General features: G+C 39.8%; 1 protein-coding gene across 7 annotated transcripts in view; it reads right to left on the bottom strand.

Annotated features, from left to right (window-relative positions):
- Positions 1-10,504, bottom strand: part of gab1 (GRB2-associated binding protein 1) — a 94,585-nt gene extending 84,081 nt beyond the window's left edge. The window contains exons 1-2 of one of the 7 annotated variants that reach the window (XM_015344641.2): positions 10,059-10,504; positions 9,735-9,864 (exon numbers count right to left, since the gene is read on the bottom strand). In XM_015344641.2, coding sequence (XP_015200127.2) covers positions 9,735-9,806 — 72 coding nt within the window. In that variant the 5' untranslated portion in view covers positions 9,807-9,864; positions 10,059-10,504. Of the gene's footprint in view, positions 1-1,842; positions 1,864-9,734; positions 9,865-9,979 lie in introns of those variants that run through there. The other 6 variants (XM_015344640.2, XM_015344638.2, XM_015344642.2 and 3 more) reach the window with 6 other exon arrangements.
- Between the last annotated feature and the right edge of the window lie 9,090 nt (positions 10,505-19,594).

The following is a 19,594-nucleotide window of genomic DNA, read 5'->3' on the forward strand; positions in this document are numbered from 1 at the left end:
TATTTCCTAATTGGGATTGTTGTGTTGCTTCCTATTGAGCAATCATGTGTATTTAAGAAACTTAATCTTATCCCCTTGTATTTTTACTTTCACTACTATTGCTGAAGTGAACACTGGGGACAACAGACTAGAAAAAAGTCACATAGTGGCCATGATAATTTAAAGACCAAGCTTTCTGAAGAATAAACAACACAAGAAGGATTACCTAAAAATGTCCAAATCTGTTCTGAGAGCATCTACCTTTGAGCTGCTTCAGCAACAGAGCTCTTTCTGAGGAGAGCAAACAACAATCAGCTGAACTGAGAAAGAAATCTCTAGTCTTACAGCATTCTACCAACTATACTATATAATAAGTCATTTCAATTCATTGACATGAACATCATAAACGTCTTCTAATGGTCAGTTAGGGCGAAGGTATAACCCCTGGAAAATTACTAATGTTGCATCCATTCATAAATAGGGAAGTTGCAATGAATTCTTTCAAAATCTGAATGCAAACATGGACACACAAGACATATCTAGATTGTCACAAGGATTTTGATCAAGCTCCTAATAAAACAAACTGTCAATATCTTTGAACAGCTGGCATCCAGAGAGTAGGTTCTGGTATCGAGAAGTAGTTAATGGATAGAAAATGAACACAGATAAGCGGAGAATGCTCAGACTGGGGTGATAATTCGTGGAGTACCCAAGGGATGACAAGGATGTCTACTCTTATTCGTCTTAATAATCATATGTGGAAACTTAAAAATGGTAAACACAATATAGGAATTTACGGGTAAAATGTGGAATTCTAATCAAAATATATTATATTAGAATTGCACAATGCATGTACGAAGACCTGATAAGTTAGATCACCTTGTAAAAAGAATCAATCCAAAGAGGAGCAACCAGATACATTTCAAAGAGATACCTTAGTCTGACAGGCTAAAGGAACTGCATATTTTTGGTGTTGACCAGAGAGGACAACGAGGGGACCTCATTTAAGTATTCAGAATGCTCAAAAGCGCCGACAACATCAATCCAATGGACTTCTTCAGAATCAAAAGTGAAACATTATATTTCAACTGAACAGGAGGCACTCCATTACTCAGCGGGTTTTGGGAGTCTAGAACCAGCTACTTTCTTCAAGTAGGTACCTTGGCTTCTTTCAAGGAACATCTTGAGCTCCTCATATCGGTCAGCTGCAAACAACCAAACCAGCTTCTAATGGCCTCCTCCATGAGAGACCTGTCTTACGTGCTCATGAACAGTAGAGACACAACCACTACAGATTCTAGATACAAAAAAAAGCTAGACTAAAATAATTTAACTTTGAAGTTAAAGCAAATCGGGAATTTGGAAAAACTGAGTCTCTATTTTCTTACGTCACTCACGGATTTCAGAAGAAACATCCTGCTCAGATCTGGCTGGATGCCCAACTTGAATTGCAAGATTACACATTAGTTTGGATAAGAAAAACAAAAGCACCTTTTTAAATAAATAACCGAACAAGTAAATGAAAAGTCACTCCCATAAAGCTTTCCTGTTTCTAGGAATTTAAAAAAATGATAAAAACAAAAGCCTTGTGAAATGCCTCAAGTTGTTTAAACATTTATAATACAATATAATACACTACATAACACAATGTAATGCATTGCTACTGTGAGTTCTAAATAACAGAATATATTAAACAATGTGGGAGATACAGTTCAGATATCTGTAATTCTCCACGTGACGGCTGTCTCCACTGGCGCTCTCCTGAACAGAACAGGCTTTTATTTCTTCTTCAATCCTGGAAAGATCTGCAGGAAACACAGCAAGGCCTCAGGCTTACTAGAAATTTCTGAGAGCAGTACTTACTGTCATTTTATTTTGCAGAAAAAAATAGACAAAAAATCATGCTGCCGTACTGTTCTTTGACTCAGAAAAGCTGAAGAAATATGAAATCAGAACCAATACAGTCATGAGCTCCAAAAAGGGCTTTATCATCTGATAGACGGGTTTTAGGGCTAGCGGACGTTCTGTCATGTATAATGAACGTGGTGCAATGCAGTGATCTAGACATTCTGAAACTTGCCAACAGTCAAAACCAGGAACTATTCCATCTCTGAGCACTCTGTCCACCCTGAAGTCCCCCCCCCCAAAAAAAAAACCCTAAAAATTGCGACATACCACTCTTTTCACTTGGTCAGATTGAGATGCCTACACTGCGAATGGCTGTGTCAGCAGAAATTTCAATCTATGCATTTAAGTTAATTGGAACTGTGAATGATGAGTCCAAGCTTAAAAGAGGAAGTTGGGCAGACTAGGAAATGAAGCAAAGTTAAAAAAAACGCAGAGTCAATGAAAAACATAAACCCGCAATGTAAATCCGGAGTCGACACTCCAAAACACTTTGAGAAAGTGTGTCATACGAATCACAAGATCCCACCAGTAACACTGAGAAGAGGTTTTACGGTGGTACGATGGTAAACTTGACAGAAGAAGCAGCAAAACAATCTCCTATAAGTGAACACTAGTCCAGCTGTCCACCTCCCTGATTCCTGACAGGGGTTCTACATCGGCACAGAGCGACACAGCTCAGCATGGCAAGATTCGCTTCAATACAGCGCAGCCACAGTTAGCCCTGCCATGAGACCATGGCCCAGTTGTAAAAGGAACAATTCTGAAAGGACAAGCGACCTGAACCGCGGAGCTTTCTGAGAGGCTCGGCTAAGTGTTACATCTCAGCAGGCAGCATGAGGGCAAACCGGCAGAAAAGCTGAGTCAACACTCCAGCAGCTGAAAAGCTGCCTGTAAACAGCACTGATTGAAAGAGCTTAACAACTTTAGCCTTGACCTCAACCAATCAGAGGCAGTGAGTCCTCCCCCCCCACACCCCACCCTGTCCCAAACTTTGCCCAGAATGGTTACACTTGCGTTTGTCTGGAACCAATCAGAATGTCACATGTGCAGGGTGCTGAAGCTAGATTAGAAACAAGTGAATGAGTGCTCTGGAGAAGGAATGCTCTCCTGTATATTTTCACCAACTTCTTCTGCCATCACGACATAAAGATTGGCTACCTACTGCGACATCTTAAATTAAGCTTGAATGCATTTGCTCTTCAGTTGTTGTGTTAACTGGTGTCAATTTTAAGTTTTAAAATAAGTGGGTTTTTTAAGCAAATATAAAAGTACTACATGAAACAGCCCAGTTCCAAGGCTTTTTTTGTTACTGCCATCTACGCTTCAGGGTTTCTTTCATGGCTACAAAACCCTTCCTGAGCTAAAATACTTTATTAGAAGTTTGGCATAACGAGGTCTTGTTAAGAAAGGGAATACATAGTCACTCTTGTGTTTCATTGTTTTTCCATTCCCTGCACCTGAAACAGAATTTCAGCTTTTAAAATCTAAAACATTTGAAAAAATCAGCTTTAATTTTCTGGTCTTTACTAAAAGATACAGCATAACTTTGTTGTACCGCTATAAGAAAGTTCTTGTGAATCCAGAACTGCCAGACTTAATTGCATCCACAACCTCAGTGCTCTGTTCAAACTGCTGTTCCCATAGCTTTCATGACAGAAAAGTCACACAAGATAGACGTTTTGTTTTTCCCAAGGCCAGCCTTTATTTTACCAGGCTCACTGTTTTACAGCGGCTCAGGCTCAGATTTTACAGCCTGGGATGCTGTTCAAAAATTAATTGGACACTGTTTTAGCCTAAACTGGTAACTTTAATTCACTCCTAAGTTTTCATCTCAGGGGTAACAGCACTCCAGACTCTCCAACATGTTGGCATAAAACATGATTTGGATCTGAACCCAAACCTGCCATTAGCACTCAGTGGATCTGTCCTTACAGACAATCTTCCAGGTTGTATCAATGTTTGGACAACACTGAGAAAGATCAACTTTTCTCCAATTATACACTTAAAGAATAATTAACCAATTCTTTCTTAAGTCTCTGATTATATAGCAAACATTTGCAAATACCCTAGAACTGAAGTCTGGTCATAGGTTACATATCTACAGAGCAGGAATGCTTCAGCAAGAATAGTTTTCCCCTACTGGGTTAATACAGAAGACAAGAAAATAGCAACCTCATCCGTATATCATGCACGTCGAGGGAACATGAATGAGCAGATCTGGCCAATATCAAAAGGCCACAGCGATAAAAAATAAATTACAGCCAACAATCAAGTAAATTATGCAACTTTATACAGTACTGTATATTAAGAGCAGTGAAAAGGGTAAACTAACAACATTCTTTTAGATCAACTTCCTACTTCTTTAAAGCAAGGGTATCCACTTTGGGGCACAGCACTCAGATTTAAGATTTAAGTAGACAGGAGGAAAGAAGCATGTTTCTCACTGCCTTGTCTTTTAAATCCCATGCTGATCCATTGCAAGTGTGCTCCAGGCTGTTGGCACCTTAATATAGGCAGCAGCTCACATATATTCCCTAGGCATCTTCTTACTGATTACACAGCAAGAGGCCTGTGATGAATTACACACAGCTAATACTATGACGAAATGCATTAACAGTTAAGCAAACAAACTGTGCGTCTATGATTCCGCTGCGGTTTTCATTTGCGTATGGAGTCTGCAATGTCATAAGCTTGATTGTTTCTTTGGATTAAATCAATTTTCTGGACCAAAACAAATTCCAAGAAAGCTTATTTTTTCCTCTTTGTCCTCTCCTGCAGCAATAAAAAAATAACACACTGAAAAACTGATGTTTTCAGAAATGAAAGACTAAAAACATTTTGACACAAATCAGGTCCTCTTTAGATAAACTCACACAATGCTCAGTTCTGTCCACAAAATAAGGGCCAGGCTGAGTAAGAGGAATGGTGAGGGAAGGACTGCTTATTTTGCAAAAACAGGTGCAACAGAAGAACACCTTCCTGTAGTTTTTTTAATCAAAAAATGTATAAATGGGTTAATTGGGAAGAAGAGCAAAAGAGAAGTCAACATAGACATATTTTCTACAGGCAAACAACCCTCCCACACAGGACTTCTTCCACAAGCCAAATATGACCATCCTTAATCCCCAATTTCTATTTTAATCTGGAAAGGCCTGTACCTGGTCATACAACTACAAAAAATACAAACACATTGGATTTTACATGAAGTGTCACAGGAACAGTCCAAACACAATGGTCAGCCAAGGCAACTCTCTGTTCAATAAGAAATTCTTCTCTCCCTTGTGAAACCAGCACAACCAGTGCAGCACCAAACACATGACATACTGGATAGCCAGCATGAGGATCACAGCACTTCCCAAAGCCCAATCTCAGATTCCACAGTGACCAATCTCGCAAACACAGCAGGGTCCTGCTTTAACTTCTGTTCCTTCCTCAGTCCAGGCTCCCTGAATCAGCTCAACAAGGAGAACTTTGCCCTCTGTATTAATGAAGTGCCTCTGCCCAACAAACATGGTTCCAGTACACAGCATCATTAGGATGCAATACCCACCTCTTCTGCCCCTATCCCATTCTGTGCTTCTGGATGCCATTCTTTGAAGTTCAGAAATACACACACACTTGCTACCGTATTAAAGTCATTTAATACTATCAGGTGCATGTGCTTGGAGTTAGTTTTTGAATCCCAAAGATAAAAAGATATATATTGTGGACCAAGGAACTGATACCTTTACTCAGATCTTCAAGGATGACAGACAATTGAAATCGCTAGATACAGCATTCACACAGGTAGTGGACAAAATAATTGAAGTACCAATGTAAAAGCACTTATCAGGGTGTGGGGTCACCGTGTGTGGCCAGTAAGACCTGCATGTGCTGAGGCTACCTTCAACTACAATTCTGCAGGAGGGATGTTGTTCCATTGTTCCACAAAGAAGTCCAGCAAATCACATCTAGTTCACACAATCGTGACTCCAGAATATCTGTCAATGCTCAACTGAGTTCAGCTGTGGTGACTGAGAAGGCCATGACATTTGGATCACAATAATGTCAGGCTAATCAATCTACCGGGCAACCACACCCGTTCTGTGGATGGGGGCAGTGCCATCCTGAAAGACACCGCCCCCGCCAGGAAAGACCTGCTACAACAGGAGGTGAAGATGATCACTCAGTGCCATTAAGCAGTGACTAGATTTGATCTTGCCTTTTAAAGGAATATGACACACAGTGTCATACTCACAGCTTGTGAGGAAAATGTGCCTCACTACATTACAGAAGCACCAGAATCCTCCACTCTTGGAACCAGGCAATCAGGGCTGTGGAGTTATTTTGGCTGACCCCACACTGGTGTGTTTTTACAAACATGGTGAACGATGGTTCATCTGACCTGACTGCATTTCTCCTCTGTGTTATTAGCGCCTCTGGATTTGAAAACATGCGTGATTTGGTGTGGTGAGCAGTTTGTACACTGCAGCCTGACTATGGCATCTTGCTCCGTGGAGTTTTTGATGAAACTGATCAAAGGTTGATCAGGTGATCCAGGTTGAAATTTTCAGTCAGTGCCTCTACAGTTGCTTGCCTGTCTTGCCCTGCCCTTTGAATTAATGCACAGATATAACAATCCTGGAAAATTCACTTTTACCCACTGTTACCCTTTGAGGATGTCTTTCCCTTGGGGTCCATGCTGACATCACCTTAGACACCGCTGGCTCGTTTCTCACAAGCGCTGGCAGGTGCGGGTTAAAAAAAAGCCGACCCACGCACCAATATCGTCAACCATCAGAAAGATGAGAAAGTTATCTTGGACATTAAAGCTTCTGTCAAACATACCCCAACAAACACCCCTCTTTCACAGTCACTGAGGTCTCCTCCTGCAGCCATTCTAGCTATAATTATAGGCAACCAGGACTGTCCAGCATTTTACACAGGACCCTTAGTTAATTCCTTATTTAACACATGAGCCACCTCTTTGTGGAAGCCTGTGCTTTCAATATACCTGCTGCCCCACATTTTCCCAGTTGTTTCCATTTCTTGTTCACTAATTGTATCTACAAAATGCCAGGAGCCAATTCAATTCATTAGACTGCAGACTTTAATATTTAACAACCAGAACACATACAGGAACTTCAATACCACCACTTTCTTCTTAATTTAATATAATTCACAATCTATCCAATTAAATGTGTTCCAATCCATATAACCTTCTGCCAAATGACCATATATTAAAGCACAACTGACTACAATGAGGATTCAACAAAACTGAAAATCACTGCACAAGCAAAAAATACAATAGTTCAATACTGAGGTTTGTTTCGACACAGAAAATAGGAATCACTGAAGGCTCCGTCAGGAAAAGCTGATTTCATTACAGATTAAGGATGACTGCTTATGAAAAAAGATCATGTCTTGAGCAGCTGTCTTGATGGGAATATGGATTTTATTACATTTTCTTGATGTTTTGATGTAAGCTGCTAGTTTTGGAACACGTCAAGAGAGACATATGGCATTATACCAGAAAAATACATTTTTTGTTGAATACCTATTCAAAAAATAATTTGCTTTAAAAGCCCAAAAGCTGAGATAATGGCACAAATTGAAGCCAAACATTCTTGTCTGCAGCCTCTACAGAATGTATGAGGTGAAAGAAACCATGCTCCTGCCCACAAACTAACTACGAGGATTAACAACACAAAGCATTTACATGTTATCTTTACTGCTTTCATTTAATTTATACATACATATTAATTGTATATTAACACAATAGGCAATTAAAATATTGTGGTAGGGATGCATACCGTGTTACACTAGAGAAAAGATAAAATCTCTCAATAGCTGTAGGGTAATTCAAATGCCTCAAGAAAAGAGAAAGGTTTCAAACACTACAGATGTAGCGCGTTTAAGTGCAAGCAACAATTCATTGATCTGCTTTGGAGTCTCGCACAAAGATTAGCTTGTATTTTCCCCATCACACAGCTAGGAAGTGTCATCGGGAACAGACTAAGAATCACAAGAGGCTCTACAGTAAGGTGTCTGTTCTGCTAAATTTAAAAGCTCAGTTCAATGGTTTCCTTGTCATATGTTTATGAATAGTTTATACATAAATCATTAATCATGATCTGTAGTCTTTGGTTTCTTTTTCCCATGCTTGACTAGTTCTTCATTTACTTTATAACTAGACTTCGCCAACGGTTTCTGAATACATTCGTACAAGTGATGTTCAAGTGCTTTACCTCTTTCTGACCCTGTTCAAGAACGCGTATTGTAGGATTAAGATGGCAGACTGCCTGACGTGATCACAATTCAGGAAGTGAGGAAATTAGTTTTCATGAACACATCCCTGCAGATTTTGTTCTTTCATCAAACATTTAAGAAGAGTCAAAAGCAACAGAAAGGGAAGTGAAACAGATAAAAATTCAGTCTATCTGCTGGGCTAAAGATCACGTTCCTAATAAACAGTTGCGCTACTTCAACTGTTATTTCAAAACGTCAAACTGGCAGGATAGATGTACATTAGCGAAACTGTTTTGACTCCACATAAGAACACGAAAAAAGATTTCTATTAAGCGACACGATGTGGTCTGAGCCCTCATTTACCGCTTATTAAGAGTGTTCGGGATTACGAAACGTTTTGTATTATGAAACAAAAACTGTTTCAGTTTACAATAATATATTAAGTTTAAAAAATTACATTTTAAATATGGCTCAAAATGGGGTACTCGAAATACCTTTAAAGATTAAGTGGTGTTTCATAATTACTCATTAAACCATCACTCAGCCTTTTAAACGGTTTTAATGCAAGAATTCCTTAATTTAACTCAAATTGAATATATAAGGCGATTTTTTTCACTATTCCCTTCAGCTTGCGAAATCATGCTTTGAAGTTACAGATGAAGACTAACTACATCTGACTGGATATTTAAACAGATGTTCAGTGGATAAGAGCGGGGAAAATGAAATCCCTTTGAAGAATCAAGTAATCTGGAAACAAAAATAAACTATATACACCACACACATAGTGTCATCACAGACGTGCACAAACAACACCCTGAGAGAAACTGGACAATATATATAGCAACTTCAACAGCTTTGTCCAGTTGCTGTGTGACCTCTGCGCTCCCATGCTCTGAGAACTACGTTACATTGAATCCCAAAGTCCTATCCAACATCATAAAGGTGGTTCGTGTAAAAATTGCAGAATTATATGCACTTATCCAGCAAAACAACTACAACTGAATTGTATAATCGCCTGGCTTGTTCAGTATTTCATTAATTTTGTTAAAAGCTCAAGTCATTTTCTGCGCTGAAAATCACTTAAGTAATCATTTCTACCGATGTCTGTGAGCGCAGGGATAAAAAAAATGCACGACTACGTGAAGTCCGAAATCCTAAAAGCAGCAGCAACGCAAAACTCAGAAGGCAAAATCTCCTAGGTATTCTGCAGGCACAGCTCCCTAATATTTAAATTATCAAGGGGAAAACACTGTTGAACACTGCCCAAGTGCCATCTGCGTTTCGCTGCAACCACTTGTGTCTGGATAGTAGATGTAACAGACCTGACCCAAAAAAAACGAAGGAGGAATGTCTCACCTCCAGTAGCCCCACGTAGAAAACGTGTAAATTACACAACAGCACCTCATTTTCAGCTGGGTAAACAGCTGACCTGATTTCGAAGAAACACATTTACGTACCTCTAACAACACAACCAGCCACAAGTTCCCAAGAAAGAAAAACAGCTGTTTAGGGTTAACGCGTTCAAGGAATTCTCTTACCACAAAATACAAGAAAAAGAGGCATGTGCATATTTAAGAGCAGAAGAGCGTTAAGGCAAAAGCAATGTAGCTTTAACTTACGTAACGTCTCAACTTTTTCTCAGGCGGAGACTTTCTCAGCCAGCCCGAACACACGATATCTCCCCCGCTCATCCTCTCGCTCTTTTTCCTTGCCGTGGAGACGTTTGTTCCGGGCGTAACAAGCGAGCAACTAAAGAAAAACAAGACAAAGTATTCTAGTTTGCCGTGTGTGCAAAATCAGAAGTTCCAACTGTGGATATGCTATTATCTATCGTTACTGCGATTTAAGATAGGAAGATAGATACCGACACTCCTCCCTCGCGTTTCTGTCCCCACGGTTGCCCGACTCTCAAATTCCAAACACGACTCTTGTTCAGTTCTTACTGGAAGGTGGAGGGGGGGAAACTTGATTCAAACCACTGGATCACTTTCGTTGAAGAACAAATACGTGACGAAAACTTTCTTTTCCCGCTTTCCACCGAAGTATTCCGTACAATTCGGCGTGTTGTGCTGCTCCTATCTGAAGGATTTCTTCCTACACAGAAGTGACCTGTGTTTTCTCTTTCCAAAACTGCAGGCTGTACTGAAACTCGCCAAGTTTGACGTCCTGGGAAAGAGTGGTATTGTGTCTCCGGACCAAACAAACCCCTCTACTTTAAGCTGGAGCGTGGTTTAATAGAGTTCCTCCCGTTGTTATTTTTCACTGCCTGTGTGGTGCAATTTCACCTGGGATTTCTCTTCCCACCCCGACCTTCCTCCCAGTTTCAGTCTCTCGCTCCCTGTGTTGGCTGGTTGATTGACAGTCAGGAGCAGCGATTCGCTCGCGTAAGCCAGTCTTTCCCTTAAACTCAACCTCTCAGGGAGGGGGGTGAATGCAAAGGGAATACGCAAGGAGCGCTACGTTGTGGGACTTGTAGTTCCTTGTGATTTTGAAGTCGTGGGAGAGCTACTGGCAAAGTCTTCTTAGTTCAGTGATCCTATAGAAACTAGCTGAACGGCCGTGCTAACGATAAGGATTTCTGCATGACAATTAGACGTCGCGAATTCAGTTTCGTGAGTTACGCAGCTACATGCTCCGCTGGAGCCCTGGTGGGTCTCCAATGCATGGAACTACAGTAACCAGGATGCAGCCTTGCATTTCTATGGATCACTGTGTAATATGAACGCTGATACACACGGAGGGAAGGTAGCTCTTTGTGGGAACTGCGAAATTTCAACAAAAGGATGTTGGCTTACCATGTATGGAAGGTTACTTGATTCAACATCTACAGTATGTAAATAAAACCCCGTCTTACCATTCACAGCTGTAGCCGTCATTTTTCCTTACTCTAAAAACATTTTTAATACATTTTCCTAACAACATACTTACATATGTTAGGAAAAGGAACGCTTTTTGACATTAAATTTTAAAAGGCGTGTTATTATTACTAGTAATAACAATAAACCTTTTTTTAGCAGACGCCTTTATTCAAGGCGACTTATCCACGAAACAGTCGTTAAACTGTAAAAAATAACAGTGCATATGTAGAGGTGTATTAAACAAAAACAATTACAATAGGGCGATGCAGTAATAAGTTGTAATACGATAACCAAACCCATATTTGGGTATACAGTATATTTCTCTTTAACAAATAAACACACTGAATTTCCATTGTGTAGTTGGTGTATTTTCTCTTGGAAGCACTTTGATTCTTGTAAATTAACCCTAGATTCATCCAGTTTTGTATCAAGAAAGACCAGTTCTCCGGAGGACTGGAAAACGCAAATCTAATAAATGTTAAAGGCACCATAAATACGGCCTAAGCCATGTATCCTATACTTTGTATTACCTGTTGTGTGTAGTAATATAATTTCTAACTTCATTCCTGTTTCGTTTGTTTTAAGGTTGATGTAGTTTCTCATAAAACTCGAATCATGCAATACCATAAACTAAAGAAAAAACGAATGTCTGAATTTAATACAGGTAAATAGGACAATATGGAAAAAAATCTAAGCAAATTATGTACGCTATCTAAAACCAAACTGATGACTAGTTGTGTATCTGTTTACAGTATCAGGGTAAACACAACAATATGAGAAGCGCACATATCAGCTCACGCAATGCAATGAGAAAATGGTCGAATCAAGAGATCAAGCTGTTTACAGTACTTCAAAGATAGCACACCCCTGTAATAACTCGGCTCCCCGCTGCGAAGAGGCACTTTACTCATGAAAAGAGGGGGAGGGTATTTCAACGTACGTAGAGATCCGAATTGATGATAAAACAAATATATAAAAGTATAACATGTTTTGAATGTCAGTGAATTAGGTTGTTAATCGAAACATAGTTCAAGTGTCAAGCACGACCATCTGTACAGTGGACTAACCCTTCATCATTTACAGAGTGTTTCTATTTATAATTTGACTAGAGGACTATACACTTTACTAAACCTAATCACTGAAAACCCATTGGGGTTTGTTTTCCAACTTTTAGTTGTGTCCATCAAAGTAGAAAACTGATCATTGCTATTTTCTGTTGTCTCTGTTTCAGGCTTGGTGAAGGGTAACCACTAGTTTCAGGGAAACTCCTTTGGCATGTCTTCTGTAACCTCGGGGTCACATTAATATGAAAGTACCGAATGTTAAAGCACTACCGTTAGTACGGGACAAAGCTTAAGAAGCACCATGTAAAACAAGCCCACGCCATCTCTCTAGGTAGCACTGAAATGCTTTGGCATGAAGAGAAAGGAATCTGTGGAATGTTATTGTGATTTTAAGCTTCAGTCCATGGTTTCTTGGAGACCAGTGTCCCTTGAGGTTCTGCTCTTCCCCTGGTGGTTTCTGGTGAAATGTTCCGCTATGAGCCAGCCACCATTTAATCCTGTAACCCGGTGTTTTATTTATTTGCTGTTTACAGGTACTGGTTCCTTTGAAATTGTATTAAAATAAGCAAAGCTGAGATTATCAGACCCACTGTGACATTTACAGAATATTTTGTTTCTGACAGTGCCAATACTCAGTTTTTACATCACGTCAGAAAAGGGGGTTAAAGTTTCATGTAACAGTGAAGAATGCAAATTACTTTTGGAATTACCAGCTCAACAGATATCTAAGGTATATTTTTCACCAGCCTTGGATATAGTCCAAGAATGCTCCTCATACACACAAAACAATAGAAGTCAAATCTATAAGGTAAAACTCAGTTTCCTTTGGTACGTTGCTTGGTCTCAACAGAGCTTGGATATACAGTGTTTTTAATTTTACAAGAAGAAATTAATGTACCAATGAATTTATGGTTTCAACATATTTAAATATATTGATTGATATGAAGATGCATACGGTCTTTACACTCAATACCTGTCCACAATCAGGAAATAAAATTAAAGGCATCACTGATGAGATTCAATAGATAGTACACTGTTAGCCATCATAAAATTTTACTGTCACAGAAAGCCACAACCAGGATACTATGAATGCAAAGTGACACAGAGATATTGAAGCACTAGTGCCTGATATCTATTGTAAAGTTTGTTCCACTTGCATACAGCATTTCTGTTAATGTGCTCTACATCTGATGATTGTCATGTCATATGTCATGAAGGACAAGACTATTTGCTTGGTTTTGGCTGACAAACCTAAAAATGTCACGTTTTTGTTAACATCAACAATAATAATAGTAATAATAATTCTTCCTTACACTTATATAGCACTTTTCTGGACACTCCACTCAAAGCGCTTTACAGGTAATGGGGACTCCCCTCCACCACCAATGTGTAGCTCCACCTGGATGATGCAATGGCAGCAAAAGTGCGCCACAACACCCATCACACATCAGCAACAACACTCACTCACAACACTCACAACAACACCCATCACACATCAGCAACAACACTCATCACAGCAACACTCACAACAACACCCATCACACATCAGCTATCAGCGGAGAGCCGAACGAGCTCCTCCCATTTTGAAACCTTCCTATATTGTTCTTATTTGAAATACAGTATCTGGTGAAACATGTCTTCATATAATATACAAATATTGTATGAACATATAGTGTTCTACTATGTTTTGTTGTTTCACATACAGATTACAGAATACTTTAATGTATACATGAAATGGCTTGAAATTAAGCAATGATGTATACAGTACATGAAATGGCATTATTGGCCATTTCAATGTTCAGAGGGTTCTCCAGTGTTGCTTATTCTGAGTTGTGATAAGAAATGTCACTAATGACAGTAAAGTCAACTGACAGTTTCTTATGATTTGTCATTCTTGTGTCAGATTATCTATCACCTGAGAAAATACATTTTACTGCACATAAATGAATTTAGAGTTTATTGTCATCTACAATTCATACCGCTTGTGATGAATCTGATTTTGATATCATACTGATAGTTGTATTCTTGATAGTTACATTAAATAGGAGGTTAAATAGTGTGATACTTTAATTACTCAAAGCACTTGCTCTTGGAAGCTGCAGCCTTCCAGGTCTATTTCTAGACTGATTAAAAACTCAGATTTTGCTACATACCGTACTGCTGTATGGGGAAATGCATTAAACCTAATGGCAATCCCATAATACATGTTTCTAGAACCACATCAGAAAAACAAAACAAAACCACAGACAGCAATTCTCTATTTCATTCTAGAAGCACAGCAAGTTGTGAAACTAATTTGGATAAAATGTTGTGTATTAGTCCAGATTTACTTCTCTTGGCTTTTTTTTCTTTTGAAAAAGAAACCAAAATGCACCCTACAGGTATGCTGTGCTGTAACAGCATGTTTTTGAATATGTGCCCTGATACAAAAATTGAAAGAATACTGTGCTCATTATCTGTTAGAGCGTCAAACAAATAACAAATTGTTGTTAATGCAAGAAGAGATTATATATTTGGCATCATGAATCTGTAAAGAAGTGAGAGATATAAAGACATCACAGATCGGTCTCAGAATCCCTAGGCTAGGATTTCTCATGAACAGAGTGAGAAAATGAATTCTTGTCACTATATTATAAGTAAAAAAGATTTCCTATATCAACATATTAAATATAAATGTTTGTTTAATTTTTAATGGAAGGATATATGAATTGCAATTAACCATCTTGAATGATCCTGGATTCAGGGATGATGTATGAATGTATAAACTAAACTAATATATAAATATGACAGAGTTGAATACTTTCATCTCATTATAAATGCTGAAATGTAGAGGACTCTTGCACGTTCCACAGATGTTTTGTTGTTATTATTTTGGGAACAATATGAAACCATGTTTTGTGAAGACCTAACAATGTTTATTAGAAAACATTCAAGCTGAAACATATAAAAACAATTAAGAGTATTTTCTAATCACTTTAGAGCTTCTGGCAAATAGATGTGAAAAGACGTGGACTGCAGAACTCCTTAGATATGCTTTTATTACTGAGTCACTTGCTATAAATGACAACTTAAACATTGATTTAAAAAAATGTTTTTGTATTTACTAATGGCAGTGGTGCCTCAGAAATATTAGTGTTGATGAAATTTTGGTTTCTGATTAATTATAAAAATAACAATGAAAGCTATTAAACTTGAAAGCAGACATTATGAGGTATATACTGTAGTTATGGCATACATTGCTGAACACAGCATTTGGGAACACTAAAGACACATTTGAAGAGGATTTTTGCACACCAGACGAAGACCTTAGCAGTTATCAGTGAGTGTTATTAGTCATGTTCTGTTTTACTTTAACTGTTTACTTTCTCTGCCAGCAGCCTGAGCTTAGAGACATTCGTTGTGCCACAGATGAAGGACAGTAATAACAGTATTTTCCTTACAGTACAGAGTAAATAAGATTGATGAACGGTAAAACACTGTTAGCAAATTTAGACAGCTCATTGTCTAATAATTGTAGGGTGCTCTTAAATATACCAAAAAGGGATTTTGTCACGAGTCAGAAATAACATGTTCATTTTTGCCTCATTTCTGTAATTTTCATAAAGTGGGATAGAATGGGTTTTAAATTTGACAGCGATACTACAAGCATTTTTCTGACATATAAATGTCACAAGAATAACTTTAAGATATCAAAATAAGCAATGATTAAAAGTAGTGCACATTGTTGAGCCTGTTTCCCTGCCAATGTTTATCACTATAATGGATTTGTACGTTTAAACATTTAATTACAAAACACACTTAGAAGCTCTATAATGTGTCTTACTTTACAAGAACTCGGCAAGGATATGGAAAATCTAAACTAGGGTGTGATGTGAGGTTTCCAACTGTCCTTGGGGTCTGGAATCCTTCTGTGTCTGTTTGAAGTCACAGAGAACCCTGCACACGAGTGAATAATTCATTGGATCCAGTTCAGAGTTAACTGGACCAGTGGTCTGTGAGCCCTGCTGAGGTAAAGAGACAAACTTCTCTTGTTTGGTAACTCTGGTGGTCATGGGTAGATGATGGGTATAACATAGGGATTCTAAATACAAAAAAAATACTTGACTTGTTGAAATGTTCATAAACGGGATTTATCGCATACTGTAAAGCTAGCTATCCAAAAGAAGAGTCATGTTTTTTTTTATCTAGTGTTTCAACATTGAGTCACATCTTCAGAACGTGGGTGAAAAGTAAGCTAGTTAAGACTGTAAGTGACAGCTGAAATGTGATACACAGGAATTAATGAGCATTTTGTTCTCTTATCTCATTTTCCAAAGGATAGCTCAGACTCTTTATAGCTAAAAATCAGGGCACAGTATTCACAGGAACAAGATTTTGTAACAAGGACAGGCAGGGGAGTATGGATCTGTGCAGGACACAGGAGATAGAGAGAGAATACCAATCCAAATCGCTAGGCAAATTGTAATCCAGGAAACAAGCAAGTAGGTCTGATAATGAAAAAGGCTACTGGAGAGCAACAATCCGAAACGCAAGGCTGAATCGTAAACGAGGGGTGAGCTAGAAGATCAGATACCGAATATAAACTAGTGGTGAATATTGCACACTTGGGAGCTCAAGGAGAATCTGCAATAGTGAGCAGAGAAGTGAGGAAAGAGGGGAACTGAAATAGTGATGGGAGTTAACGGTGATAGGTACATTACTTGTGTCCTGAGCAATTGTTAAACACAGTGCACGTGGGAATGCGAGACGGGTCAGAAACACGTGTGGAATGCGTAACAGTACCCCCCCCTCCCCTCAGGGGTGGCTCCTGATGCACTATTAGCCAAAGTGGGATGGGTGCGAAAAAAGTCCAGAATGAGGTTTCAGTCCAGGACGTCAGCCTCTGAAACCTAGGAACTGTTACCCTCCCAGTCAATCAGAAACTGGCGGGAGCCTCAATGCCATCAGGTGCCCAAGATCTTATTCACCGTATAGGTGGGAGAGACATCCATGAGTCAGGGGGAAGGTGGATGTGGTTGCATCCAGACAGTGGGGATTTGTGGTAAGGCTTCAGGATGGACATGGAAGGTGGGGTGAATCCTGAGGGTGGGAGGGAGAGGCAGTACGAGACGTGTGTAACTAGGGAGAGTACTCGGAAGGGCCCTAAGAAGCGAGGACCCGACTTACAGGAGGGTTGCGGGAGAGGAATGTTCTTGGAAGACAGACAAATTGACCTTGATGTAGTTGGGGGAAGGGTCATCGGTGTCTATCGGCAGAGCTCTTCATCGGCACATGATCTTAGTAATGCTGTCCTGGCCTTCTTCCATTTAGATATGAATTACAGACCAGAAGTTCCCCATCAGACCAGGAAACGTGGGGGTTTTGCCTTTGCAACCATGGGTAACCTAGAACCAGAGGAATGGGTGGGGGTTGAAATCTGGACCTGCGTTCCTGAAGTCTGATATCGGTCTTGCAAAGACCGGAGATGAGGTGCTCCAGGGAGGGAGAGTCGAGTGGCAGGTAAGTGAGTTGATCATGAAAGGCATAGGCCAATCCATGGCAGAACTGGTGGATGAGAGCCTCCTCATTCCAGGGGACTTGGGAAGCCAAAAGGTGGAATTCCAAGGCATAATCTTGAAAGAAACAGGATCCCTGGGTAAGAGAGGTGAGATGGGAGATGGCCAAATGGTGAGAATGGAGCTAGGAGCTGACCGAAAATGGATTGCATGGCAGCATAAAAAAACGGTTGACGTCGGCGGTCTCAGAAAGATTCCAGGCGAGGAGTGTAGTAGCCCAGTCCAAGGCTCGACTGGAGGGGTGGGAGACGATAAAGGTGATCTTCTCTGGGTCAAAAAACTTTGAAGTTCAGCCGGATCCCCTCTCAAATTTCTTCGGAGTGGGGAGGGGTAATGGGTAAGTGGCGGCAGCAAGGGGAGGGACTGGCACGGGGGCTTCCTGTTGGGGAGGTGGACAGGCTGTGTGGTCCACTAAGCGCTGAACCGCAGACGTCAGTTGTCCAAGAGCCTTGGACTGCTGTTGAAAATAGGCAGCGGTGCCATTCTGGTCCACTGGATCCGTGTTGCGCTCACTATTCTGTAACAAGGACAGGCAGGGGAGTATGGATCCTGTGTAGGACACAGGAGAGAGAGAATACCAATCCAAATCGCTAGGCAAAACATAATCAGGGAAACAAGCAAGTAGGTCTGGTAACGAAAAAGGGTACTGGAGAGCAACAATCCAAAACGCAAGGCTGAATCGTAAACGAGAGGTGAGCTAGAAGGTCAGATACTGAATATAAACTAGTGGTGAATAATGCACACTTGGGAGCTCAAGGAGAATCCGCAATAGTGAGCGGGGAAGTGAGAAAAGAAGGGAACTGAAATAGAGACAGGAGTGACTGGTGATAGGTACTGTACATTACTTGTGGCGTGAGCATTTGTTAAACAGTGCGCGTGGGAATTTGAGACAGGTCAGAAACAGGTGTGGAATTGCGGAACAGATTTTGTACAAGCCCATCCTGAAAATGTCAGAATTTGGTCAAACTGTTCAGATTCTACTAAACAAAGCGAATTCATGAATTTATATACCTTTGTGCCGAATCCCTTCAGATTGGCTTTCTTATACTCTAAGACATTTTTGTGAATGTGTTAGTCATCTTAAAATTTAAATTTTTGACCAATAATTCACAAAATGTGAAACAGTTAAAATGAAAGTCTGTACCAACATTAAAACAAAAAAGAATCATAAGAAGTCTATTTAACTGCCAAAAGGAAATGAGAATGGTTAAGTTCATAAATAATTGAGAGTTATTGATTTGTACAAATGCTCAGAAGCAAAACCTGTGCAATGGTAAAAGTTGTATTGCAAACATATTGGTAAAGATTGTAATTAGATTGTAAAAATCCTCAATAAACAATAGATCAGTATTCTCTTATTACATTCTCATGAGGATTTTATTTCGAGATGTCATTCTGTTATTTGACATGGTGAACCCAGGGCATTGTAAACCAGAAGTGGCAATGACATTAGACAATGAGCTCTTTTTCATCCTCTTAGTTTCCTACTTTGGTTGTGTGTGTCAAAATAAGGCCCTATTCAAGCTAAAACTTGAAGTGTTAAGACTATTTTGAGGTACAGTGTGCTCAATAAACATGTTGTCAGTCGGCCCGAAGACAACACTCTGCACGCTGGACAAAGGTGAAGGTGGGGAAAAGTAGGTTCAGAGTACAGAGTGTGCAGGGCGAAGGGCACAGAATCACTGCACAGCTCCTGGCTGGAATGCCAGCTCATTACAAGGCACACTCTAGGCCTGGATTTCCCAACCATTCAGGAATCCTGGATGAATTCCACTTTGGGCTTTCTTGAGATGGCCTACCTAAATTTTACCAGTGAAATCAATTCTTGAATTAATTCCTTCTTTTTTTATCTGGTCTGTTGTGTAGTGGGGTTGCTGGCACAGAATGGCTGCCACATGTCGGTTGCGTGTTAGATGAGAGCCGCAGTTCACTGGTAGTTGAAGTGGATCCCTTCCTGTTGGTAAGGGCTTTGTGATCCTTTAGGAATGAAACCACAAAACAA

This window comes from Lepisosteus oculatus, chromosome 1, assembly GCF_040954835.1.
Source record: "Lepisosteus oculatus isolate fLepOcu1 chromosome 1, fLepOcu1.hap2, whole genome shotgun sequence".
Lineage (NCBI taxonomy): Eukaryota > Metazoa > Chordata > Actinopteri > Semionotiformes > Lepisosteidae > Lepisosteus > Lepisosteus oculatus.